Raw genomic sequence first — 27,681 nt, 5'->3', positions numbered from 1 at the left:
TGATAAAGGAGAACTAAATTATTTTCATAAGGTTTAATTTCATAACTTTCCCACATATAGCATCGTTGTTTGAATCGAAATTTAACTACCTATCAAAAACGGCACCCAAATATTTACATATCAGTGCACTGCAGCGACCGGCTCACCTTTAATAGCACATTATGCAGGGACAGAAGGAAGTGGCCTCCTCCAAAAATCAACAAACGCTTCATTGGTTTGGTTTGGTGTCCAGGCACAAATTTGAACTCAGTCTAATGTCCTGTGATAACAGCACGGCTAACATGTTTACGTACCTGTGTAAATGTATTTGGATTTGTTTGTGTCATTCTAGTATCATTTGTTGATTTTTGATTTTTTTTAGGTGTTTTTTCCACCAGACAATATAACAGAAGATAACACACCAGAAGAAATTTGTTAATTTAGTTGTTCTGTGCAGTACATTGCATTTATTCAGAAGCTAATTATAACTACCCATTATATTTTACTCGAGATCTTTAGTTAGCTGATCTGAGGACATTTTAAGCAGGAGAGATTTACAATATAAAGGAAAAGAAATAATGCACTGTCTTAATAATAAATGTGTTGTGTAGGTCATACGAGCAGTGTTATAGTAAACGGCACCTCCATGTGCAAGAAGGACGTGACAAAAAGAAGCATTTAAAGACGCAAGCCTTGAAACTGACACTTCTATCGAGCAACTGAATCCCAGCTTACAGCGACTCTGCGGCACTTTTGTGTTAACATTTTAATCCAGCTGTAAGAGCACGTTTGAGTCCATACACATGGGGGGTAACACAGCAAAGTGTGTGGCTGTGCGCACGTGGAGCATGTGTGTGTCAAAGGGACAGACAGGGAGGGAGCGAGACAGATCTCAGGGAGAGGAAATAGTGGGCAGTGCCCCGTCTTTCATCGCTGCACTAATGAGCCCCGTGACACACAGACTGGAAACAGCAGTATTGTTCTTCCCCTGCCTGGGTCAACAAATTCTATAAAGCTAATGTCCCCCAGAAACACATGTATATTCAGAGTGAGACGCAGTAACACAAAGATTGCTACTTTATATTGTGACAGACTCACAATATAGTCCGGAGACACACACAAACACACACACACACAGATACTGAAAAGTGTAGCTGTTCTCTGTCAAACACCCAGATTGCTCTTTGATTTGATTGATGATATGCTTTTTTTTACTGCTTATTTAGAATCACAGAGGTGGAAATATCTCCACCTTTTAAAAAAGCTGTGAAATTGTTGCAAATGTTCTGACTGACAAGCTGGCACACACTCAAAGATCTGAACCGAGCAGACTTTAGCCTCTAGGTCTGGGGCCAATTTTTTTTTTTTGCTCCATCATTTCAACCGGTCTCCTGTTTCGAATCTAAATATGAGAGATGGCTTAGAAGGACCAATAGCAAAACCCCCTGATCTTTTTGAGCATGTCTCAGCCACACCGCAGTGTAATTTCTTTGCTCAAGGCATTTTCTAAAACAATTTTCCCGCCGTAGTTTAGCCAGAAAAGCTCATCTCTTGGAAAGCAGACAAAACAGTGGTTAAGAGACGCCTGAGGTGATGTGAAGCAGCGTGGTTGACAACCGCCGTGGAAGATAATGTTTTGTGGAAAACAAAAAGGACCAAAAGGTCCTCTGAGGTCTAACATAACATCGAAGTCTTTGTTAAAAAGAGAAATTGAGAAAAACGCAGCTGCTGCACTGATGCTCCTGTAAGGAAATCTAACTCTGCGACTGCTCTGATGGGAGCAGAAGTATTTCATGCTATAGGAACGTGGATAACATGTGCTGTTCATAACCATCCGTCTCCTGACCTCATTTAACCTTGCTATTCCCACCTGGCCAAAAAAAAGGTTCAAAATCTAATGTACAGCAGCTGATGAAGATGGGAGTTGAAGTCTTTAAGACTGGAGTGTGGGTGTAGCAGGGGAACAGGGTGGAGAAGTGCAGCGGATAGTATGAAATTAGATCTTCAAAGACACTTAGACAAATTATTATTTATGGTTTGAATTGGGTAAAGCTTATTGCGGGAAGGACAGTTTTGGAAAAAAAAAGAATAAATAAATAAATAACAGAACTTAGTGTTAATAGTTTCAGATTCCACAAGTGTTTTATGTGGTTGAATATCTCGCTAGTCTCAAGCCCAGGAGGCAGTTCGGATAATATTTCCTGTTTGTTTGCACAAATATCCTGCTGTGTCTCGCTGGACGAGCCAGGTTTAGGATGTGTGTCCCCGCTCCCATTCATTTAAACCTAACAGCGTCTTCTTTCAATGGTAAATGGTGATAGCATGCTTGTGGCTGTACTACTACTACACAAAATCCCTTAAAATGCTGCTGTCATTTTTAAACTTTCTTCTCTAAAAGGGTTAATTAATCAAGCTAGAGCCTCACAACTTTGCACCCCTTGAGGACTCATTTTATTACAGTGACATATCCAGTTAGCTGCTTCCCTTGATCCAAGTGTTCATGCTTAGCTCAGTAAATTAGCTCCAGCTACATATTGATTACAAAGATATGATTGCGGTACCAATCTAAACATCTCAGCTCTCAGTGAGAATACAAAAATGAAAGTTTGCAGTGCTCTTGTTGATGTGTCAGTATAATCCTTGCATGCACCTAACATTTTCTCTTTCCCCCAGGGACCTCAAGCACAACTTAATCAGCACCATCAAGCCTGGAGCCTTCCAAGGCCTCTCTGAGCTTCGGAAACTGTAAGTAGATATTAGCATGACCCACATTTCGCTCGGGTTCACAACTCAATAAACACAGAGATTTTAATCCTAAGGTTTAGTATAAGATGGACGGAGGTTATTTTGTTGCCCAGATTGGCAGTAGTCAGGAGAAAACCCACATATATATTGTTTTGGAAGCTCACAGATGTCATATGTCATATCAGGCTCATGGTGTTATTGTCACCATAAAAGCTTCCTTTGCTAAATGTTTCTGCAGAGGGGACACTGGGATGTCATCTGTGAGCCCCGCTTAAACCTCAGGGCTCCTCACACGCAATTGAATGTGACAAGGCGGCTGTTTGAGGCCGCTTGCTGCTCACTCATTGTGTTTTTGGACACCGAGGTCTGGTTGCAGCGTGGGTCCAAAGAGGCTCCTCGGCGCAGCGCCGCATGACTCCCTTTCCCTCCTCCCCCTTCTTGTGTTTTCCCTGCAAGGTCTGGGGCTTCTCAAAACAAACAGGGGGAGATAAACACATGCTCTGGACAGCTCTCTGCTGGGTAGTGTCAGAGGTACAACAGAGCAGATCCCTCTCTGACTGCAGATATACATCACACTCAGAGGTGGACAGCAGAACTGGGGCCCTGCTTTTACCCCAATGATGATAAACTCGTACTTGGGTCCCTTTGTCTCCTGATAAGGAGAAGTAGCCAGAACTGTTGGAACGCTTCTTTAACTTCCCAAATATTAAAATATATAATGTTGAATACAGCTACTTCATTTTTAAAGACATGAAAGGAGATCCTATACAAGTTATTGTATATGTTTCTTAGACAAATGATATTTCACATCAGTAGAGCAATGCGGCCACTGAAAGAGTCAAGACACCACAATCTGGTGCTGAGTGATTGAGAAAAGGCCTCTTAATTTGAAAATAACTAACCACATTCCTTTGTCTTTTACACTTTTAGTGACCTTTCCAACAACCGCATTGGCTGCCTGACTGCTGACATGTTCCAGGGGCTGACCAATCTTACTAAACTGTAAGAGGCAGATGAATTGATTCGATTAAAAAAAGTCCTCTATGAGTTACAGCAAGGCTATGAAGTTACACTGTTCATATCTAATTTGTGTTCTGTTAGGAACCTCTCTGGCAACATCATATCAACCATGGATCCAGGGGTGTTTGAAGAGTTGCCGTCCCTCAAGCTAGTGTGAGTATTAAACTCTGTCGGCCTTTCGTTCCCTCGAGGTTACCCTCACGGCATACCAATCCATAGTTTAACAAAATATTTTTGGACATTCTAGACAAAGATAACATTTATTTTCAGTTAATATTTATTTTCCCGTGTGTATGCCAACCATGTTTCACAGTGAAGCCTGTGTCAAAGCTCAAATAATCAAAGAGGGTTTATTTGACATGTATTTATTTTAATTTGGATATTTTCGTCTATACTGTGAATGCTTTTTTTAAAACTGAAAGCATTTCATTTATGCTACCGTAAAGAAACATTAAAGTTTATCTACAAACATTTCAAAACGGAACCACAGACTGTATATAAAAGATGGACATGGCCATGAGATATTTGTGAAGTGGCTGTTTTTAACCCGTGTGTTTGTTATTTTGTCATCTTGCGTTTGTGGAGTCAAAAGTGACCATATTAGGAGAAGAGAGTGGACTTGCAAAACACAGATATGGATATGTGCTAATTAGTGCTAACATTCAAATGAAATAATGTTAGAATAATGTTAGAATTTAACTCATTAAAATTGGAGCACAAAGTTCTTTGATGGTCTGTTAGTACTATTTACAATACAACACATTACTTGTCAGATAAATGCTTTAAAAAACACAAACAGGTGAAGTGACGCCTAGCTTTATCTGCCTGTGTCTGCACTTGCCTGTCACTCCAAGCAGGCACATCCTTATCAATGCATGTCTTTAAGCCTTTACAATATTTTAACTGTGGAGATCATTTTTAGCAGTAGCTATAGCTAGACACCATAATTGTTTCTGTACCAGGCTGTAAACATGTTTTTGTGCTGTAAAATTGAGCATTTAAATATTAGAGCAATAGTTTGAGTCAGCTTCAAGTGGACTTTGATTGTTTGCTTTTCATGTACAGTCCTGCCCATGTTTGATGAGTCAGTTCATTTCATTTTGCATCAAGCCACCCAGCATGTACAGGTGTGACATTTTGTGGCATTTCCTGTAGGTAAAAACTAGAGCGTAGTCAAACAGAGTGAACATGAAAACTCTCCTAAGGCACCATTGTTTCTCTCTTCAGGAACTTCAACTCAGACTACCTAACATGTGACTGCGAGCTGCAATGGGTCCCGAACTTCTTTCGCAGCAGTCCAGCACGGCTGGGGGAAGAAACCCTGTGTGCCTACCCCATGAGCCTGAGGGGAAAGCCCCTGCGTGGACTAAGGGAAAGCCATCTGAGCTGTGGTAAGAGCCTTGCAGCAGTGAGGCATATGAATGAGGCGGTTCACCACTTTATTTCAGGGAATGTTGCACTGTGAATGACAGCAACAGTTCACTCATTATGAAGTTCAAGCTCATCTCAGCTATTTTAAGGATTAACCGACCAAAAAAAGGGTTGAACAAAATCAATCCCCGCTGCTCTGCAGGGACATATTTCCAAAAGGCTCAGTGAGTTGTGTTGACAGCTAATCCTGTGGGTTGCATTTACCAATTGCTGCAGTCTGCATCCAGTCTGCTCTAGAACGGCAGACTCATAATAGCTTCTGTGGAAAAATGTAGCTGAGGCTTGGTAATGACAGAGCAGCACAAGCAGTTCCGAGCGATGTGTAACCCTCACATCTGCATCTTTTCCCACCGTGTTGCTCAGATGGTCCTCTGGAGCTGCACACCATGTCACTGCTGCCGTCTCAGCGTCAGGTGGTCTTCAAAGGCGATCGGCTGCCCTTCCACTGCGCTGCTGCCTTGGTGGACAAGATGACCACTTTACACTGGCGTCACAATGGTCAGCCGGTGACCTCCGATCCAGAAATGGGTGTCCAGCTGGAGAGCAGTGTCGTGCATGACTGCACCTTTATCACCAGGTGTGGTAAATAGAGCAATGCAGACAGAGTAGTAGTAGACCAGATGAGTTGTTTTCGTTTTAGTGCAAAGACAGTCCTGAGTTAAAAAAAAAAGGGAGAGGCTTTATTAGTTACAATACTATGTGTTAACGATGTGTTATAATGAGCTGTCACTATCATCTTTATCCAGTGAGCTTATTCTATACGATGTGCATGTGGAGGCCAGTGGAGAGTGGGAGTGTGTGGTTTCTACTGGGCGGGGCAACAAGTCTCTCACCGTTGAGATAGTGGTACTGGAGAACAGTGCCTCCTTCTGTCCAGAAGATAAAGTTGTCAACAACCGTGGGGAGTTCAGGTCAGTTAAAGCTTCAAATATATCCTATATATTATAATATGGAACATATGATATTTAAAAAAAAGATTCAGTGTTACCATTATTCTCTGGTATTTATCCACAGGTGGCCAAGAACTCTGGCAGGAATTACCTCCCACCAGTACTGCCTGCAGCTGCGTTACCCTTCTCTGTCTGTTGAGGGGGGCATGGAGCAGAAAAAAGCCTCTCGCTATTGTGACCGTACTGGAAAATGGGAGGATGGCGACTACTCAAACTGTCACTACACCAATGGCATCACACGTGTCTTGCATACCTTCATCCTGGTCAGTTGCAGCGCTGTCAGCATCATAGTATGTTGGTTCAATAAGCACTAGCAGCATGACGTGACTCCTTATGTCCTCACCATATTTCCGCTCTTGCATTTCAGAGGCCCATCAATGCATCCAACGTTGTCACAGTGGCACATCAAGTTCGCACATACACCCTGGAGGCTGCTGGTTTTACTGACTCGGTCGATGTACTGTATATGGCGCAAATTATGGAGAAGTTTATGGAATATGTGACACAGATAAAAGAGGTGAGGGCCCTTTAAGTAAAGACCTTGTTTAGAAATGTGGTAATATATTCTCCTTATTAAATCTCCGTTTAAATTTCTCTGTGTTCCAGTTGTTGGCGGTGATGGTCGAGATGGGCAGTAACCTGATGCAGGTGGATGACCAGATTCTCGCTCTGGCCCAGAGAGAGAAGAGAGCCTGTAGTTCTATAGTCAACTCCCTTGAGACATTGGCCTGGTCTCAGCTACACAGTAATGCTAAAGAATTTTCCATGGTGGGAACTGTTAACTGTTTTTTATATATTTATCATGAGATTTTCAACAAAGCATGCTTGCTGTGAAACCTGTGAAATCTATCTATAGTTCATTCATGCAGTAGGAAATGCATGTGTGTGTAATTTAGAAGACATGGTGCATGTCTTTAATCATATTTCTGTGTGAAATTGCCTGTGTAATACAACAAAACCCATAATAATGTTTAAATGACAGTGTCAGGATGTTTACCTTGCCTGGGTGACTTCATGTTTACAGATGTCTAAGAACATTGTGATGGAAGCCCATCTAATTCAACCTGCCCACTTCACTGGGATAACTTGTACTGCGCATCAGCAGCGTGAGGTGTCAGGGGGCAACCTGGGAATGGAAACGGCAGAGTCTGTCCATGAACCGCAGCTTCGTGTCCACTGTAGCACTGGTGCCCATAACACCTCTCTCAACAATTTTTTCCTAAAGGTGAGGCTTATGTATGCCTTCTTGCATCCGCCTGTTCTGTCTATTTCATTAATAACCGCATCATATAGTCACGGACAGTTTCGGTTTAATGAAGGATTTTGATACAATCAGCATTTGCAGCTTGGCTTCTTGTGTGACTTACACCTTTTTTAATTCTCCAGAATTCTGTAGCCTTGGCCTCGGTGACTCTTCCGGCTAATCTGTTTGCTTCGGATGCTGCAGCAGACTGTAAACTGCAGTTTGTAGCCTTTCGAACAGGCAGCTTTTTTCCTTTGACTGGGAACTCGAGCACCACTGCTGAACACTCCCGCAGACGCACTGTCAACAGCCCTGTTGTCTTTGTAGGCCTAGGTAAGGAAACCCTTAGTATATTAAAGAGACTCCTTTTATTCATTCAGTTATTTATTTATTGTATATTTAAAGTTAATGTTTCAAAGTTAAAATCATGGGACCCTTTTTATATTCTAGTTCATTTGGATGTTCTGTATCCTTAGGCATCATAACAAAATGCATTAGTGTAACTCTTCTGTTCTGTGAAAGCGACAAACATCATAATTATGCTTTGGGATGAACAAAGAACGAACCCCTTTGTGTTTATTTTAATTAATTAAATATTAAAAATCTCTTGCAGTCAAATGGGACAGTTGCTTTCTTCACCAAACGTAACCCGGGTATAATTTTTACAGATCTGAAACTGTGTGAAACTCAGTACAATGAAAGGCTACTTTGTTTGAGTCACTACACCAGAAAAACCTTGGGGCTGTTCTTTGTTCATTGCTTGTTTTTGCCTTGGCAAGTTTTTCTCTCTCTTTGCCGAGAGTCATTTTGCAAATTGTAGAGGCCAATCATGAAATATAAACAAAGCCTTCGATCCATTTTATTGCACTTATACCCCAGTTTATGTAATATTTTTACAAAAATAAGCAGATGGAAAGTAGAATGCATTGGGTATTCTATTCAGTAAACAGTAGGTTTTTATTTATTTATTTATTAATTTCATCCGTCTGTGACAGATGGTTGCAGCATGCAGAACAACTCAGACCCCATCTGGGTGTCACTCCGCCACTTGTCTCCTGGTACTGATGCCGTGGCAGCCCATTGGAGCCTTAAGGGACCGGAGAAGCAGGGAGGCTGGAGTCAGGAGGGCTGCCAGTTGGTCCGCAGCGACAGCAACACCTCCACCATGCGCTGCTCTCTGCTTAGCAACTATGCCGTTCTGCAGGTAGTTTCAAAAATGTAATGATTCATCCAAGATCAACATGGCTAAATGAGAGTTTAACTTGACTTCTGTGGTTTCTAGGAGGTACCTGACTTCCCTAGCTCCCCACTGACTGTGAGGGTGCTCCATCCAGTGGTCTATGCCTGCACTGCAGTTCTGCTCCTTTGCCTCTTTACTATCATCATTACACACATACTACACCACAGGTACTGCAATGTATTTGCAACTTCTTGGTGCTATTTATTTATTTATTGCTGTTTTATCTAATTAGCTTACTCTCCTCCCATAGTTCAATATGCATATCAAGAAAAAGTTGGCACACGCTGCTGAATACCTGCTTCCACATTGCAATGACAACAGCGATCTACGCAGGCGGCATAAGCTTAACAAGCTATCCAGTTGTTTGCCAAGCAGTAAGTTTTGAATTTCAAGTATTGCATTTTTTTAGAGGCATTTAAACTTGATGTCTGATCTGACTACATTACGTGACAGGTTGGCATTGCCTTGCATTACTCCTCGCTGTCAACCCTGCTGTGGATTGGAGTCAGTGCCAGGGTGATTTACAAAGAGGCTGTGTGGAGAATGCCCCAGCAACCAGATGGAGAATCTCCTGTTCCGCCTACGCAACGACCTATGCTCAGGTCAGTGAACAAGATTGAACTCACCTTCACCCACTTCCTTTACTGCGAGATTATTGTTTGTTGTCAATAAGGTTTGTGTTTTGAGCAGATGCTGTAATTCTCATGTGTGACCACCCAAAGTGTGCATGATCAAAGGTGGTTATTGTGCCCAATGGCTATGGGGAGGGGGAGGGCGGAAGGGGGCATGAGACCACCATAAGAGAATGAGTGGGAGTTGTCATGAATCTGAGCATATCTGTCATATCCAGTATTCCTGATTTTTTTCTCTTACTGCTTTCCTTTCCTGTGATCTAGAGGTTGTGCTCATACTACACTGTGCCTCTGACCTCCAGCCACCATTTGTTGCCTATTCAGCCATATTAGATGAGAACATAGATTCTCTGTGCTGACCCATGTAACACTGTGCCTACTAAGACAGCCAAAGATCATAAAGCCCTGCACATGATAGACAGCCAGGCATACATTAAAACACCAAAAGGAAAAGAAAAAAGATCATGGCAGCCAAAGGTCAAACATGCACAAATATCGCTTTTTATCTCATGAGTTTGATATGTGTCTCTCTGTTATTCAAGGTTCTATTTGATAGCTGATGGTGTTCCTCTCATCATTTGTGGGATCACAGCAGCTGTCAATGTTAACGACTATGGAGACAACAGCCCTTAGTAAGTGCCTCTCTTTTTATCCTTGAGCCATTTGGCCCTTGACTTTGTGTTGTTTGGATTGCTGCTGAAGCGAATGACACACAAAGATGTCCTTGTTTTGTGCTGACTCTCCTGCAATCTTTTCTGCCTCTTGCAGCTGCTGGCTGGTCCGGCGCTCCAGCCTGGGGTCTTTCTTTGTCCCTGCTGGCCTGGTGGTGTTGGTGACCTGGATCTATTTCCTGTGCACTGTTTTTCGCTTGAGGCGCCGTGGGGCCAAAGAATGCACAGGAACCACTCTGTCTTCTCCTGTGACCGAGAGCCATCCTGCACTCGCAGGAAGTACCAGCCTGCTCTCTACAGACTCAGTGGCTGGACCTGTACACCCTGTTATGTCTCCAGAGGATCAGTATTCGCTCAAGACACAGTTCTCTGTGCTGGTGGCCACGCACTTCCTGTTTGTGGTTCTGTGGTGTTGTGCAGCCATGGCAGTGTGGCTTACAGGTCACACTAGCTTGTTGTTTAGCTGTCTCTATGGGATAGTCGCAACAGTTTTGGGGGTTTTTCTGGTGGTGCACCACTGCTTCCGGCGACAAGATGTCCAGGCCTCTTGGCTGGCTTGTTGCCCAGGCTATCAACGCCCTCATCCCATGTCTACCTACACACATACCTGTACTACTGGGAGTGGGGTCCAGACCTCCGAACAGGGATCCCAGCTTTTTATCAACTGCCATCCACCTGGTGACTCTCATAATTCCTCGTCAGCCAGGTCGTCATCCACACCAAGTGGGATCAGCAGCGTGGGCCCAGGGCCTTGCAAGCTCACCAACCTGCTGCAGGTGACGCAAGACAATTCAAACGGCACTTCACGTGCTCCTACGGGCAACAACACTAGCACCAGTACTGACAACATCACCAAGCCTACAAACAATGTTCTGCCCACCATTAACTCTGCAGGCCCAGGACAGCCCCAGAGAAGGAAAGCGAGCAGCAGAACTAAACAAGGCAGTAGTCAATATTATCATCGGGGCGAGGGCAGAGGTCACTATCGTCTCAAAGCTCTAAGGGCTGCTGGAGGTGGGGGCAGTCTTGGAGCTTTAGGGCCTATAGGTTTAGACCACCTCAGTTCATCGCATGCTGTTTACAAACAAGCCACAAGTGAGAATGGCAGCATTCACCACAGTCTCTCAGAGAACCAGGCCAGCGTGCTGACAAACGGGAAGCGGGTGGGAGAATCAGTAGCTACGAGCCCCTCGGAGGGAAGCGATGGAGGCAGCAGCGGGAGTCGCAAACCCTTCCCCCTGCTGCCATCGATGGCCAGCCGAGTAGCCATGCAAAACGCTCAGAGGCGATGCGCCAGCAGAGACAATTTAAAAGTCGCAGCTTCTGCGGAAACAAAGCGCTGCTCCTACCCTCTGAACGGCGACACCGCCACTGTGCCAGGGGCCGCTGGCCAAAATGGCAACCTGAAAAACTCTGTGCTGGAACTAGAGCAGGACATGAGTGGCACAGACCAATCACAGAGCTCTGTTGGAATGAAGAGTGGTTTGTGGAAAAGTGAAACCACGGTGTAAAATATGCTTACATGTGAACAACTATGCATGTCCTTAATGAACTCTTGAACGACTGGGTTATGTTTCAACGGTCTCTTAATAATTATCTAATTTAAGATATAATATCATGAAGGCATCCAGGACCCTAAACTGGTACTTTTGCCTCAGTAGCGTTGAGAGAGTTTGCTGTGAAATGATTTAAAAAAAAAATACTAAGGCAGGTGTTTTTATTGTCATTTTCAAAAAGAAGATACACATTTATCTTATAAAAATGTACATGTCATTTCTGAAATTGGCATATGATGTTGATTTTAGATGTCTAATGAAAGCTTTAATGTTTTAATTGTGATTTTTCTATGCATATCAACTATAGCATGAAATGGTTTACGAGATGGGCCATTTCCAAAGTCAAGCTATATGCATTTAATCAGTTGAAAGACTCTCACCCGCTTCAAATAACTTCAAATAACTGGTTGTGTTGCTCATGTATGCACTTCTATGTTGTCTGCAAGTTTATGCTTCAGTGTGTGTGTGTGTGTGTGTTTGTGTGTGTGTGTGCGCGCTCACACAACAGAAGAGGATTTGTGTGAGTGTGGCTGTACAGAATCTCAGAGTGAAATAAAAAGGCTATGCGAGACTTTTAAATATGAAAAAAATGTTTCCTTTTCATTTCTATGTACTCCTATCAGCACTGCTGGAGCTTTTCTCGTGTGATAACTTCACAATATACGCACTCAGACCTTGTCTGATCTAATACCTGAATGACTGCCCCCTCCTGGATAGCAGAGGAACCTGGATTGAGATTTCCTTAAAGCTGTATTTAGCAGGTTTTACAATGTTAAATGTTTTCAGCCACAATCAAAACTTCCATTTTGATTGTGGTGGTGGAGCTGTTTGTAATTTATAAAATATATGTAGGGTATTGCCTTAAGTTCACTCACAAATCCAAAGCCATACTTCTGTTTTATGAGCTTTTTAATGCACTTGCAATTCAGGAAATTACATTAACAGGAAATAGTATTTCTGCTACCCACCGGATTGCCACGTTTCTCCATTGTTATCTGGGCAACACACCCTGTGTTGTTACACTTGTTGCTGTGTCATAATATGCTCTTTCTTTGTCATATTGTATTGTATAGGTGTGGAATGAACTTGTTGATTTGCCCCAGACAGCAACATCAATAGAAAGATAGACTTGTCTGGTTCATTTAATATCATGGGCGATAGGTATACATATAATCTTAATGTTGCCTCTCTATCAGTAACTATGCTTTTGTTAACAATTTCCAAGTTGCAAGTTGCATGCAAGACAAAGTCTTTATTTAAAAGGAAAAATAATCAGGGCACTAAAATATTCTGTTTAATTTCTGATGTATTTTTTCCTTGTGCCAAAAAAACCATTTATGTTGCTGAAGAATGGAGCCACAGCTGCTTGTTGCTTGATATTAATAATTCACGTCTTTAATTATTTATAACTGAATGTTGCATTTTGTAAATAACCCAATCGTCTTCATTTATTGAAATATCCAGTGGAGTGTACTCTATTTTGCAATTACACAAGCCTACAAAAACCCAGTATTATTGTGGTCATATGAAATATTGTGTTCTTAATATGATGTTCAATTCATTAAAGGGACATTGCCTGAAAATAATTTTCAATGGGTTAAACTTTGTTGAAAAGGGCCTGGTGGACAAATGAATTTATAGTTACTGTGTGATAGGATTTTAGATGCCCTTGGACTTATGTTGATGTGACGTAATTTCATAAGTCTTACCTGTAACACACTGGTCCCTGTGCTCCCGCAGGCAAAGAACACTGTAGAAAACAAAGTAAGACAAAAGTACATTACATTACTGGTAGTTTTTAAGTTAATGACGTAAATTCTGATTCTGATTCTGATTCTAAAAACACAATATTTTTTGTAATTATTTTTTTTAATAATAGTAGTAATTTAATTTTTTATATTATTAAAAATATTCGTTTTAGACTCAACAAATAAAAAAAATTGTAAAAATGTTTTTACATTCGTAAAAATAGCCATTTTTTGTCCCTTACATGCACGCAATTACCAGTACTGGACTCAGTTCGGTGGTAACTGCTGACCTCTCTCAGTCTTGCATGGCTTTTCCGAGGCTAAACTGATTCCTGGTCAGTGCTTTTCAGCGCAGGTTAACGGTCTGAGTTTTTAAAGCCCTCCTCCTCTGCGGTCCAATCGCTAACTGACTTTTTTATAAACGACAGAATTGGCCAATAAGAGAGCGATATGTAGAGTATGGGTGGGAACTCCTTACATCAGGGAAGTAAACTATTCAACTTGGCGGAAAGAACTGTGTTTATAAAAGCCTCTTGAAGGATTGAGTTGCGTTACAGTGCTCTGGTCGGGTTACCTAGGCTAATATTACAATTTGATGGTAAACTGAGTGTGAACTGAACTCAGTGTGAAATGTATCAGAGGCTGAGGCGCAGCCTTTCAAAGAGGAGGGAGAAGTATTACGACATCATACTGAGCTTCCCGAACTGAAGTCAAGCTAGGTAACCCACACCTAGAACCGCAGAGGACGCAGAAGGTGAACAACAGAGTTCAAGAAAAGGTTAACCAGTCTTCCATTTTATTGAGGTATTTTTCGAGACAGTTCTGAATAACTTTTAGTAAAGCTTGACAGACTTTAGCGATGTCTCTGGCCGACCAGAGCCAGCAGTCGTATCCGACGAGTGTCCAGGTAACGGTGCACCAGGCTCGGAACCTGCGTACCAAGGGAAAGAATGGCACCAACGACTCCTACGCCATCATCCAGGTGGCCAAAGACAAGTTTTCTACCTCCGTGGCTGAGAAGTCTGTCGATCCGGTGTGGAAAGAAGAGGCTTCGTTCGACCTGCCGCTCTTCCACCCGGGAAACGCTGAGCGCTGTACGCTGTATATCACAGTAATGCACCGTGCCCAAGTGGGGCTGGACAAGTTCTTGGGCCAAGCTGTGATAAACCTGCTGCAGCTTTATGACAACAAGGCTCGCAAAAAGACAGAGTAAGTGACAGATAAGCAGTTTTGGGAGGGGTTTGGGGTCTCACAGATGCGTCCATTATTTCTGATTAATTATGTTTAAGTCTTCTTTTACGTTTATAATGAGTCTGGGTTTCAGTGCAGCAGCAGCACCCTTAGAGCACTGTACAATGAAAAATGTCTATCCAAATAACTTTCGTTTCAGAGCTTCATATAGAAGAGAAGAGAATAGGGCCCTTTATTATCATTGTACATGTACAATGAAATTCTAGGTGCTCCACACAAACTGTGCCGGAATAAAATATAAATAGTAGACAGTAGGAATAAATGGGAAACCGGTGAAATGTATACACAATCAAGAAGTGTATATATACAAATCAAGAGAGAAGTATACAAAAATAAGAGCAAGGCACATAGTGGAGAGCAAACTAGTTGCAAATGTAATGTAGCCAAGACCATAAGGCTAGGTTAAATGCATTGTTTCTAGGAAGAGGTAGGTAACCTGATATCGGGTTTATTTCCACACCTTTCTCTAGCTGGTATCTATATTCTGCTAAAAAAAATCTGTTTCCCACTGAAGGGAACAGACTTTAAAGAAGCAGGCATCTTAACAAATGTTACAGCCAAAGTGCCACCAGTTTTACTGTGACTGGCTTATCATTTGTCACAGTGTAATTCCAGGGTTGTATATTAACTTTCACAATCACTGGGTAGTTGGATTAGATTTTTACCTCTCGGCTGTAGACTTGAACTTTGTTTCAGCTATTCTGAGGAGGTATTAGCATACCTATTGGGCTTTATAAGTGCCTGTCTGATGATCTAGTTTACCAACATGGTAACTTTGCCCAAAGTAAGTCTAACAATTTACCTACCATTTAGTAAAGCACCAGATTAGCTTTTTATTCAATTAAAAGGAATTCCAGAATAGTTTATGTCAATGTTTGTTGTAAAGCAGCAGCACTGCTAATAGTCACTGAGAATTACATTATGTGAAATACTCTGGAGCATCTTTTGACTTTGTATGTGTCCACTGTGAAACACAGCAGTGAATAATATCATAGTCATTGAGTTTATTGGTTTACTGACTTTGCGATTGCAGGGCTTATCTAGTCAAGTTGAGTTTCTAGACACCCACTTGAATAATTCAGTGTTCTGATGTCATTTTTTTTTTTTTTGGTTTGCTGTTAATGATAAACATGAACATGGGTGGAGCCTCTGTCCTCTTCCTCTTCCTCTTCCTTTTTTCTTGTTTTAAAACCATCCACTGACTTGCTTGGAAAATGGTCTGAGATCATTCTTTCCTTTGCTTGTCTGTCATCATTGGTCCAACCCTGAATGCTTGTGGGTGACTTTTACTTCACAAATTATTTTAAGACAATGACTATCACTAATGCTTGATGGCAGAGGCATGCCTTAAAATCACTTAGCTTTTGTTAATCTTGAGCATTCCTCAAGACTAGCTTAAAATATGTCTGCTCACACCCAGACGCATAACATAAATGGCGCCGACATCTGCGGTTTGACGCATCATGGGTGTAACACGAATCCAAATAGAGCTTTGCTTTAGAATTGTCATTGGGTTGGACACCCTCTTATGTAAAAGAAATTTTAAAAATAAAGGTGGTTTATTTTAGACTACACTGGTAAAACTTTCCCAGTAATTTTGAAGTGACCTTTGGTAATGCATGAGTGAGGTAGCGCTTGCTACTTCTCAGTAATCACTCACCCCGGGGGCAGCCTAGATTATGGTGCTGGAATGACCTCATGCTCTTGGTTATTGTGCCACCATATTTGAAATGTTGTCTTTTGCTTGCTTAGGTTCTTTTTACATGTTCATGCCAAAGTTCATTCCTTGCTATTTCCATTTCATACTGAGCTCCTTCGTTCTCCTGCCTTGTCTTGCTCCTCCTGTTCTGTAAGATGCAGTATGCGTGCAGGGGTATTGGATGTTGCTGGTTTTCCCTTGAAGTATGTGGTGTTAGATTACTGCGCTGCTCCCCTGTTGTGCTGATACAGGGTGTGACACCGAAAGGCTTTGTTTTCCAGTTGAAAGGGAACCCGACGCTTTTCCTCTAATACAAAACATTTTGGCCAGATGAAATGAGGTTTTAAGGCCAGACATCAGATAGATAGATAGATAGATAGATAGATAGATAGATAGATAGATAGATAGATAGATAGATAATCAGTTTAACAATTTATTTGGATTTACTCATCTTTGCCGCTCCATTGGAGTGCATTTTGTTTCCATGAATAAAAAGTTTTACTATCTTATCTTATCTACTATCTTTACTATCTTAATATACCGGATTGTTTTTAATAGTTTCAAAATTTAATTTTTCATAAGTATGATGATCTACAAGTAATGGTTATTTTTGCATGATATTGTCCTAAACCTTGTGTTTATTTTCTCAAAGGACAAAGCAGGAAATTCCAGCCATTTAAAGGCTTAAACTTGCGAGTGGTTGAAAGTTGTGCTGAATCACTCATTGAAATGATTAATTTAATTTATTGTCCAGTTTCCAGCTAGATGTTGTTTATGTAGGTTTTACATTTTTAAAACGTCAAACAGTCCTTTAATTTGTCTCTGCGGAGGCAGTAAGGACAAGATATTGGATAGGTACACTTCAACATGGAGAGCATGACAGGGCGAACACACAAGATAAACAAATCACAAACTCAAACAGAAAAATCATTGTATTTACACGTGTCTCCTCTTAGCTAGGGTCCTGGATACATTAGAGAAATCTACAACATATTTGTGGTGGTACAGCTTTTGTTTTTGTCTTCTACCTTCCTGGTGCCTTAGACATTAAAACGTGATATTGACTGTTTTGTATTTTGTTGCCTGGAGCTGAAGTCTCTCGTCTCTGATAAACACTCAGTGGGCAGTGAGGAGGTGGTGGACACTGTGCCCAGCTGAAGTGGGTACACGGTTTTTAGAGTTCTTGATAACTGTGTTTGTTGGTGTGATTGCAATCAAAACTGTTGCAAACAAAAAGAAACAAATAACAAGAGTCTTCTAACCTTTTCTCCCATCTACCACTGCTATGCAGAACCACAGCACATTTATTGGGCTAAAATGAGTTGTTTAGAACATGCAATGAATAAACTGCTAAAATTAACATTTTAATTTTAAAAGAAAATTAAAATACAAGTAAAAGCAATAAAACCTTAGTAAAACAGACAGTAAAAGACAGATAATAAAGTAGTAATAACAAAAAGACCTTAACATTGGTTAAGCTTAGTTAAACAGAAACATTTTTAACTGTTCACACAGTCAGCTAAACGTAGGGGCCACTGAAAGGGAACAACTAATGTGTTTTGGGTCTGTGAACGAAGACTCTGAACAGAAGTATGCTTGAGAAGAAATTGAGATAAATGGTCTGGAGCTAGTCGCTGTAGTGCTCTGTATGCAGTTATGAGAATTTGAAAACAAATTCTTCAATCAACTGGGAGCCAGTGTAAAGAGTATAATATAGTGGTAATGTGAGCTTGCTTGCTAGAACGTTTAAGGAGTCCTGCTGCGGTGTTTGTACATTATTTGGAGGCAATTTTTGTGGTACAGCTTGTCACAGTCGAGCATGAAAGTTGAGTGAAAATAGAATGGTCTCATTTTTTAAAAGCATTTTACACGTTTCATTTTGCTTTACTGTGAAATGTAACAAAATGATTGTTTCACTAGTTGTGACTTTACAGGACAGCTTTAATTTTCCATTTATTTACTTATTCATATTTTAACTAGAGAATATTCTCTATTTTTTTAAAGTCTCTGTTCCCAATTACAATTACAATTTTTATGTTAAGAAAAACTAAGTGGAAAATTTCAGGGTTTTATCTTTAATGGTTTTTGAGATATTCAAGCAGAAGGCTCACAGTTATTTGAGATTAAATAATCCAGTGACTTTTCTACTTCTTCTTTTTTACTAATGAGAGTACAAGTAAGGATATTAATGAAAAAATATATCATTTTATTATATACATACCCATCACTTGTTACTAACTACACAAGGAAGAAGAGAGAACGCTCACAAAATATCTGATGTTCTGATCTGTACTGTATGACTAATATGCATACTTCAGTATTTGTGTATTAATTGCATGTCGTGTGATCGTGGCAGTATTGAACAATTTTATCAGCCGTTATCAGTTTTCCTTGTATCGTGCAGCCCTAATGTTCAACCAGTTGCAGAGGCAGTTCCCAGAGTAGGACTCATGAGTGCAGACATATGAGTCACAGTATTTTGCAAACAAAGCGTACAGAATTTCCATCCATGTGATATATGACGCCCAGTAACATCAGACTTACCTAATGCTGACATCAGACTAAACTTTCCTAAAGATAATTTTTAACAAGGCTGTACGTGGAACAGTAACAGCCAATTGTAGCCTATCTGTATGAGATTGTTTTTATACTTCTTTGTTTTTTATTGGCTGAATCCTCCGTACTGGCTGGTGTTGGTTCAGAGGATAAGGATGTTTGTTAATCATTACACATGAAAGGGAAGCTATCGACAGTTAACAGAGGGAACCTGTCCAGCAAGACCAGTGAGCTCATGCGTCAGGGAGGAGGCTTTTTATGCATGTGCAAACAATACAAAAGTTGGAACAGCCTGACAGCTTGTTAATACTCGTGTTAATTCATTGTGTTTTCGTAGTCATCTTGGTGCACGCCCTGTTGTTATTGAAGACAAGAGCACAAAGCTGTTTCTTGACTGACTTGTGAAAATGTTATCTCTGTGCCCTTGCGCCTCGACTCGGCTAGCGATTGTTTGCTTTGGCTTTCTTGGTTTAGAGTGGGAGATGAAGAATGTTTGAATTAGAGTCAGCTTAACTTTAATTACAACACACACTTCATACACGTAGGGAGGTGCCGTGAGGAATGCTGTTTCACTCCCATGCTTGTTTCCAAGCTGTTTTTCCCTACAGCAGACTATCTGCATATCTGCTGCATGACAAATAAATGTGCTGACTGTGAACTTCCTTTAAATTGCAGTTTGGTGTCAGATTAGGACCACACAAAGTTTTGGGCGGAAATAGATAGCTTCGGAGACCACAGTTTAAGTCATGCAAGGACAGAGTGAACTTTAATAAGATCCACAACATGTTGCACAAATGAAATCAAACTGTGACCTTTACCTCATGTGAAATGGTCAGAGGAATGTGCTGTGAAACAAAAAGGTTAAAAAGGGGAAAGGTTTGACAAAATGGGCGCGACTGCTGAACTATTAGTACATCTAATAATAGCATGGTTTTGAGAAAAACCTTTATAGCCCTTATAATGTCTTTGTTTTGAATTCTACAAACGGAGAGCATGCAGTGGCACTAACTGCGTGTTTTGGCTTGCTTTTAAACAGGCCTCTCCAGAACACTCTTAGCTTTCCCTTACAGAAAATAAGAGGTGATCGTGTGCAACAGAGAGGACATGATGGGGGAGCCTGAACAAAGCTGTAACTGTCTGACTTTATCTGCAGTTGGCATGGTACTCCTAACAGGAACTACAACGAGCTGTACAGTATAGACACCTGTCAGTCTCAGGTTAACAATCGGCAGACAAATGCCAGCAGGGCTGATGTATTAGAGGTCACAAATGTTAGGAACCTGCTCATTTTGGTTCAGGTTCTTTTTTTGCAGTCAGATATTTTTTCTTCAATGTCTTTCATACAAAAAGAAAGCACGGTGGCACGGTGGTTAGCACTGTTGCCGCACAGCAAGAAGGTCCTGAGTTCAATTCCACCATCAGGCCGGGGTCTTTCTGTGTGGAGTTTGCATGTTCTCCCCGCGTTTGCGTGGGTTCCCTCCGGGTACTCCGGCTTCCTCCCACCATCCAAAGACATGCAGTTTATGGGTATAGGTTAATTGATTAATCCAAATTGCCCATGGGTGTGAATGCGGGAGTGAATGTGAGCGTGAATGGTTGTCTGTCTCTGTGTGTTAGCCCTGCGACAGACTGGCGACCTGTCCAGGGTGTACCCCGCCTCTTGCCCTATGACAGCTGGGATAGGCTCCAGCACCCCCCCGTGACCCTGAAAAGGATAAGCGGATGGATGGATGGGTCTTTCATACACAAGACTTATTTAAGCCCAGCATTGTTATTCAAATTAATGTATAAAAGAGTGACCAAAAGCAGGTTTTTGAAAAGCAAAGTATACTCCAAAATTACACTGAAATACTGCAGGACATTTGAGAAGCGGAAATCAAAGAACATTTTCAAATTTAGCTCACGTTAGAATCAAAATAACAATTTCGCTTGATTGCAAAATGGTTGAAACCATTAATATTTTTCATGTCTAATGCATTGTATATGAGAATTTGGACGTGGTGGATTAACGAGGCCTGTAACAACTAGAGTGTTTCCTCTATGTTTAAAAATCTATTTGTAAAAAATAATTATTAGTATAATTTCCATCACTTTTTTTATTGTGAGAAAAAGATTGATAATAATTACATAAAACAGATATAGTTAACTGAAGTTGCACAGGGGTAGCAGAGTTAGAGAATGGGAGTGGTGACTGTGGAGGCAGCATTAAAAAACTCTAAAGTAGAAATCCTGAGAATAAAGTTGCAATAGTAAATCAAACTGTGTTACCCAGTTTTGGGGATTTAAGATGTATTATTTACATGTCTCAATTTTTTAAAGTTTTTTTAAACTTGGGTTTGTGTTGTGTAGACCTGTGCGTACTATATAAAGATAAATCATATAAATAGTTCTGAAACAAAAGTCAAATCCTGTTATCTTCCGATAATTCAGTTTTAACACATGATTCATTATTTCTGACATTTGCAGATGGTTCAAGCTGGTGGACAAGACGGGAAAAGAGGACAAGGCGCGAGGAGAGGTGCTGCTAGATATCCAGTTTATGAGAAACAACATGTCAGCTAGCATGTTTGACCTTTCCATGCAGGACAAACCACGCTCTCGCATTTCCAAGATAAAGGACAAAGTGCGTGGGAAGAAAAAGGATGGTTTCTCCGACTCAGCCTCAGCGATTGTGCCCTCTGTCAGCCAGGTCCTCACAGACAGTGAGGGCGAGGCTGACGCACAGTCACTTAACCAGTCTCCAGATGAGAAAAAGAAATCTAAGCTCAAAAAGCTCTTTGCCCCCAAATCAAACTTGCAGCGTAATATCTCACAGTCCATGTCCACACTGGGGACGCTGCCTGAGAAGAATTCATCTCTGAGTGGCAGCCGCTCATCTGGTCTCAATGTCAACTCTCCTGATGGTAATTTGACCTCTGTTCTCTGTTTATTGTTTGCTGTTGCCAGCGCAAGTTGCGCAAGTTGTTTTGCATGTCAACAATGACATCATGCCTCACTGTCTCTCTCCCCGCAGTTAAGAAGAAATTCAAATTGGGACACAAACGAACCGGCAGCTCTGACAGCAAGGTGTCTTTGGGTCCTTTCTCTCTGCTGGGCCGCTCAAAACAGAGCAACAGTGACCTGAACAACCTGTGCATTAACGGCAGCCATGTGTACACAGAGGAGACAGAACCCAAGAGTGGATCTACACTCAGTCTGAACAGCTCCGGTCAAGGCTCTGTGGAAGATGTCCGCAAACACACTTCTGATCTCTCTGCAGATGCTTTCAGGAGTGTATCTGTCCCATCAACAGACAGAGCTTCACAAGAACAACAGCACCATCAAGAGGAGGAGGAAAGAAGGCAAGCAGAAGAAAGGCGCGTAGCAGAAGCAAAGAGGATGGAGGAAGAGGAGAAACACAGGGCACAGCTCAAGAGGCTGCAGGAGGAAGAGGAGCGTAGACTGCAAGAGGAACAGGAGAGGAAGAGACGCTTCCTAGAGGATGAAGCCAGGAGGAAGAAACAGATGGAGGAGGACGAGAGACGAAAGCAAGAAGAGCAACGCAAGATGCTGGAAGCAGCAGAAACTCAGCGGCTTGAAGAGGAGCGTCGTCGAGCAGAGGAGCAGAAGCGTCAGGAGGAGGCGTCTATGAGTGACAGACTGTCGTCCTTGTTCGGAATGATCAGGAAGAAGGAGGAGAAAAAGGAGGAGGTACAGCAACAGGCTATAGAGGAACAGCTGCCCACCCCAGCCCGTACTTTGGATGCGCAAGATCCCAATCAGCCTGCCTCCCGTCATTCCACCAACCCATTTGAGGACATTAACCTCAGCTCAGATGTTTCTCTAAGCAGCAATGTAAGCCCAACCGATCATCAGAAATCCAGCAGCAAGGCACAAACCCCCTCTGCCATGGTCTTCCTTAACCGCACTGCAAAAGTGTCTGCAGTCAAACCCAGGTAGGCCTTTTTCTCATTACATTGCACAAACCACAAAGCACACTTAACATCATGACATCCTGACGCATGTGTTGCTATTGGTTGCTTGTAGTCATGTTACATTCCTCTGAGACCTGCGTGAATGGAATTTGAATAGCCTTGCAAGTGAAATTTTGCCCATAATGCCTTTTAAATAAAGAAAGCCCAACACTAAGTGGAAAATAAAATCAAAAGTTTCCTCTTCACTGTTGGCCACGCACAAGGTAGTGGCACATGAGAGATATTATCTCAGAAAACCAAAGCACGTGCTTCAGATTGGTCAGTTTTGCTGTATATTATGCCTTTCAACACTGAACCCTGGAATTTGCACAACCTTCTTATCTGATCTTGCTTTTGTCATGAGTTACCAACACGCTTAACGCCATCCTCCGATGGCTGACGAACCTGTGAAACCAGTTTGGTTTGTACCGATGACAATGAAGGTGGGGTTTAAATCTGTGAAGATGTTGTGGAACAAGTTGTAGGCTGAACAGAGTTCACAAGGAGCGACTGAGCCATAGTGCTGCTTTCTGTGGGAATGTCGTGGCTGGTTCGATTTTATTTTCTTTTATGTTGTTTTTAAGATATTTTTTTAATATCATTGTTTGTGTACTGGATCAGACTGGAATTCTTAGATCTGGATCATAATGGTAGGTGAATAACCGTTGTTGCAGTAATCTTTGATTTCCAAAATGTTTTAGAGATTTAGGCCATGGAAGATGGGCTTTACATTTTGTTGCAATGTTAGGTCTGCATGGAGTGATCTAAGTAGGATGATGTCATTGTTGTGTACAGTCATTAGGCTAAAACAGCGACCGTAAAATGTGTAAATATCAGCAGCTTCCTCTGTGTGCTGGTCATTAAATAGTGGACCATTTTATGGGAAAATATTTTGTTATACTAGCGGCTCGTTTCAGTACAAAGGTGCAACAGTCGATAAGTCAAAGTGAAGAGTTTATTGATTAGTGTTACACAACAGCTATATTATGTGAACCAGTACACGGGGAATGTAGTTACCTGCTTGTTGAGATGTTATCTGCTTGTTATATTGGTGACGGTTTATACACTGGTGAAAGTGAGGGTGCCAGTAATGACCTGTAGGCCTTTGTTTTCACTCCTTGGCAGATTGGCTCAATCTTTGGAGCCTGAACCTGCTGACTTCCAAACCCCCAGTCAGCTGTCTCCTTCCCAAGCCAACTCTGAGTCCATCCTGTCCAGAGTCCCATCTGGGTCCCCTGATACTTTCTCCAGCCTCCACTCATCTTTAGCTCCAAGAGATAGCAGTCAAAGCCCACCTAGTTCTCCACGTGGCAACACAGAGAATTTGTCATCTGGATCTGAGGGGTCTTCACCCACCATGGCAGATCAGAACAGAAGGGCCCTCCTACCACCCACTTACAGGAGCCAAACCAGAGGAAATCTTACTCCTGTCAGAGAGATTCAAAACCCGGCTTATGAAGAGCCAGAAGAACCGCAACCAGGCAAAAAATCTGTACCACTTCCAGATTATGAAACACTCTTCCCTCAGAAGAGACACGGAGTGAAAGGGCAGCCTCGATGGGATAATATAATTGCTGAGGTCAATCAGAAACACAAGGGTGCTGCACCTGCACTCTTGGGTCCTGAGGTGAGTGTGGACGGTCCAGTGGAGCATACACCAAGTCCTAGGTCTTCTGTATCACTGGAGACCCCTAACATGAGGCTTTCCCAAGCTAAACCTCAGGAGACCAAACCTGTGTCAGCAAAAAAAGCACCAGCCCCGGCTCCTCCTAAACAAGCGGCATCTCCACCTCCACGATCAGCAGCAGATTCCAGTCAGAAACAAAGCCTCAGTGTTTCTCAACAGTCTTCAGTGACACGTAGTCGACCTACATCCCCAGCATCTGTAATATCGGACACTTCAAGCAGATTTACGTCAGGAGATGGCGCAAGAAAGGTGCTGCAACCTTCACCCACACCTACACCCAGAACACCAAGCCAAATGGACTGGAATACACCACCTTCAAGTGATCAAAGGAAAGAACAAGCCACAATGAACAAAGAAGCACCCACAGCTAAACCCAGACAAAGGGTCAGTGCCAACGAGCTAATGAAGGAACAACAATCTCCTGTGAACAGTAACATCCCAAAAGTATCTAATTCAAGTATGAGCAGCACGGACAAAAAGTTAAAGGACGGCTTTGCAGAGGAAGACCCGTTCCCTAGTACTCAGCTTCTTTCCAAAGACCCATGGACACTGCAGAAGCAAAATGATGATTCACTTTTTACTGGCAATGCTAGTAGGAAGGAGGCGACACCTCGAGATCAGGGAATGACAGCAAGTGACTTTGATAAAGTTTTTGGTCAAGAAAAAACACCAGATCCTTTCGCCAGTTTTAATGGCAGTGATTCGAAGAAACAGAGTGAATACAGGAAAAAAGATGATGAGTCAAAACTAGACAGTCCTGCTTTCCAAAGAAAGAATTCACAAAAAGGAAAGAAGAGCCTTCCATCCATAACTGCCTCACAACAAATAACACCCACTGCCACTCAAGGTTTTGCAGATTTCCCACTGCTGCTTCCCAATGATGGGAAAACACAAAGCAGTTTCAGTGAAGGAGAGGATCTTTTTGGAGACCGATCTTTTTTTCAAGCTTCAGAGCCCCTTCAAGTGGTTATGGAGGAACCAGAAATCTCGTCTGGGGGGAAGGAAACTTTGCGAGCGAGGGTGTCACCATCTGAGGTTCAGCCTGTCAGTACTCAGAATAGCAATGGAAGCTGGCTAGCCATAAATTCACGCAGGTGAGATTGACCAGGCTATTTTCAGAGTTAGCTTTTGATGAGGGTTGAGCTTGATTCAGTTATGGTGGATCACACGTGGTGCTGTTATACTGGGAGGCGAATAAGTTGCTGGGATTTATCTTGTGGTGTGGCTGTTTTCCAGGCTGTGATTTCTTGGCAACCTTCCTCACGCTTGATTTCAATCTGAATGTTGAATATTGCACTTCGAATGCACTTTGAATGTGATAGAAATGATTGTGGAAGATGATAACAACACAATATTTAATTATTTTCTCCTACACAAAATATTTCTTAATCATTTTCTGTGGGGGTTTTGTATCTCTTCTTCTATTTACTTAGTAAACCTTCAGGCCTTACAGTAACGTATGCCTTTATTTACAGGCCTCATCCCGTGAAGCCTATGAGCACATCAGAGAGCCAGAGCATCCATGCTATGAAAGAGATAAAGGTCCGGGACAGCACACCAGCGAAGATAAAGGTACTGTCATACTGGTTTAATGTAGTGGCACTTAAACACCGTTAACCTGACCGGCTTTTGCTGCAGGGACAGTTCGTGCTTGGATAACCTAAAATCTCTTTTCCTGAGGTCTGCACTGTGCTGTCTTATTTACAAGGAGTAGCATGAAAAAAAATGCCAGGTGCTTTGAGACGATTGGATTTTACACATCAAAGGTCGTCTGGTAGTCTGCTCTAAAAGTTATTTTTGGAAACTTTCTCAAAAGTTCTTCTTGTCTCTCTTTTCTTAAACTTGGCAGATGGTGATGATATGAATTATTTTGTCAAAAAAAGTTATGGAGCTTTTATATTCTAATTTCTTTGATTTGTTTTTCTTTGTGTGTTTAAATGAATTCTTCAATATGTCCTAATTTAAAAAGCATTCACCAAATTATCTTGTTTTCATTCAGATGATGGACTCTGTGGAAAGTGGACCGTACACTCAGCTGACTCAGGAGGAGCTGATCACAATGGTGGTGAAGCAGCAGGCTGACCTTACCAAGAAGGACACCAAGATTGTTGAGCTCGAGGAATACATAGACAACCTGTTGGTCCGTGTCATTGAGGAGAAGCCGAGTATCCTGTATGCCCTCAATGCTGCCAAGCCAGTGTAAAGGAATGTAAAGTGGACTTAATTCTGCTTCCTGTTTGTGTTTGTACTGTATTCACTCTGTATTATAAGACAGTGTCTTAGAGCATATGCACTTTTTAAACTTTCAAACAAATAGATGCTGGAGTGTAAAAAGCAGGCAGAAAATCTTTATATTAACAAAAAAAAAAAATGTATTTGTCCCGACACTAAGGTACTGCAGCTTGTTGCATAATATACTAATCATTATAAATAATGAAAACTGGATTCAACTTTTATTTAATAAAGTAGTTTTTACACTGGGCAGCCTCTAAGTTTTGCTGTGTAGTGATTAATCACCGTAATCATTCATGTATGTTGTCTTCCTCCACTAAAGTCTTTATTTTTATTTTCTTTGCCTCATCCTTATGAAAGCATGTATTTGTTTAACCACTTAACAACAGTCATTATATCGTACTCACCACATATGAATGTCACCTGGATATCCAGTCCTTAAAGACACTGTGCCTATTGTTGCTTCAGAGAGGTCTTACATAGAAAACCAGCATTGACTAAAATAGAGCAGCTGCTATGTTCTCAGCAGATTTTGAATTGTATACAGAGTTAAGCAATTTTGTCTCCATTGTGCTCATAGTTCAAATATTATGCAAGTTATACTACAGATTCCTGTTCTCCTTAAATTAATGAGAAACTTTGAGCACTGTGATGTGTTTTGTTGTCTTTTGTAAAGTAATTTAAAAGCCAAGATCAGAGTAAAAGTAAAAGACTTACTAAAGTAAGTCGCCTTGTCTCTATGTTTGATCTTCACTAATGATGCCTTTACAAACTAAAACTGTTCGATGATAGCATGGCAGTAATGATAGCAATATTAACCAGTATCTCTGTCCAGACTTGTGCCTTCCAGACCTTCTTTTCATGTATGATCTGTTGTTTTTCTGGAGTGAGCGCTCACTGCATGTACAGTCTGATCTATCCAGTGTTTGTAATATTACAGCTGATGTAAATGTCTGAAAGCGCTGTGGGTTTTTGTTGTTGTTGTTTTGTTTTGTTTTTTCAAATAAAGACACTAATTATGCCTCTGGATTGTACATGTGGTCGTTTACCACCATTGTGTGTTTGCAAGTAATATACCACACAACTAA

At 41.6% G+C, this 27,681-nt stretch overlaps 2 protein-coding genes and 1 long non-coding RNA gene across 4 annotated transcripts in view; 2 read left to right on the top strand and 1 right to left on the bottom strand.

The window, feature by feature from the left end:
• The window catches only part of adgra2 (adhesion G protein-coupled receptor A2), a 38,894-nt gene extending 26,837 nt beyond the window's left edge, over positions 1–12,057 (top strand). The window contains exons 3-19 of the mRNA XM_031726983.2: positions 2,653–2,724; positions 3,655–3,726; positions 3,826–3,897; positions 4,972–5,135; positions 5,539–5,752; positions 5,922–6,086; positions 6,190–6,388; positions 6,493–6,642; positions 6,732–6,893; positions 7,150–7,350; positions 7,512–7,701; positions 8,364–8,572; positions 8,651–8,775; positions 8,859–8,982; positions 9,062–9,210; positions 9,783–9,872; positions 10,009–12,057. Of these exons, the coding sequence (XP_031582843.1) occupies positions 2,653–2,724; positions 3,655–3,726; positions 3,826–3,897; positions 4,972–5,135; positions 5,539–5,752; positions 5,922–6,086; positions 6,190–6,388; positions 6,493–6,642; positions 6,732–6,893; positions 7,150–7,350; positions 7,512–7,701; positions 8,364–8,572; positions 8,651–8,775; positions 8,859–8,982; positions 9,062–9,210; positions 9,783–9,872; positions 10,009–11,422 (3,772 nt within the window). The 3' untranslated portion in view covers positions 11,423–12,057. The remainder of the gene's footprint in view (positions 1–2,652; positions 2,725–3,654; positions 3,727–3,825; positions 3,898–4,971; positions 5,136–5,538; positions 5,753–5,921; positions 6,087–6,189; positions 6,389–6,492; positions 6,643–6,731; positions 6,894–7,149; positions 7,351–7,511; positions 7,702–8,363; positions 8,573–8,650; positions 8,776–8,858; positions 8,983–9,061; positions 9,211–9,782; positions 9,873–10,008) is intronic.
• On the bottom strand, positions 8,502–13,590 carry LOC120442956. Its single transcript, XR_005615007.1, has 3 exons — positions 13,458–13,590; positions 13,177–13,217; positions 8,502–8,566 (listed from the first exon to the last, which is right to left on the bottom strand). It is a non-coding gene; the product is annotated as an uncharacterized LOC120442956 (long non-coding RNA).
• Positions 13,591–13,723: 133 nt separating this feature from the next.
• Positions 13,724–27,622, top strand: rab11fip1a (RAB11 family interacting protein 1 (class I) a). 2 transcript variants are annotated; one of them, XM_031726966.2, is made up of 6 exons: positions 13,724–14,424; positions 21,188–21,624; positions 21,735–22,656; positions 23,800–25,455; positions 25,837–25,933; positions 26,361–27,622. In XM_031726966.2, exons 1-6 carry the CDS (start codon positions 14,075–14,077, stop codon positions 26,562–26,564), a joined length of 3,666 nt encoding a protein of 1,221 aa, XP_031582826.1. In that variant the 5' UTR covers positions 13,724–14,074; the 3' UTR covers positions 26,565–27,622. The 2 variants fall into 2 exon arrangements, with proteins under 2 accessions (XP_031582826.1, XP_031582827.1); XM_031726967.2 differs by lacking the exon at positions 23,800–25,455 and having other exon boundaries at positions 13,739–14,424.
• The last annotated feature ends 59 nt before the right edge of the window (positions 27,623–27,681 follow it).

This window comes from Oreochromis aureus, linkage group 12, assembly GCF_013358895.1.
Source record: "Oreochromis aureus strain Israel breed Guangdong linkage group 12, ZZ_aureus, whole genome shotgun sequence".
In the NCBI taxonomy this organism is placed as follows: domain Eukaryota; kingdom Metazoa; phylum Chordata; class Actinopteri; order Cichliformes; family Cichlidae; genus Oreochromis; species Oreochromis aureus.
Note: the sequence above shows the minus strand (reverse complement) of the source record. Positions and strands in the feature narration are given on the sequence as shown.

Excerpts from the sequence above, each read along its gene's own strand:
- rab11fip1a (XM_031726966.2), top strand. The coding sequence starts at position 14,075 with ATGTCTCTGGCCGACCAGAGCCAGCAGTCGTATCCGACGAGTGTCCAG. Across the intron at positions 21,625-21,734 it reads CAATGTCAACTCTCCTGATG|TTAAGAAGAAATTCAAATTG; the intron begins GTAATTTGACCT and ends CTCTCCCCGCAG. Across the intron at positions 25,934-26,360 it reads GCACACCAGCGAAGATAAAG|ATGATGGACTCTGTGGAAAG; the intron begins GTACTGTCATAC and ends GTTTTCATTCAG.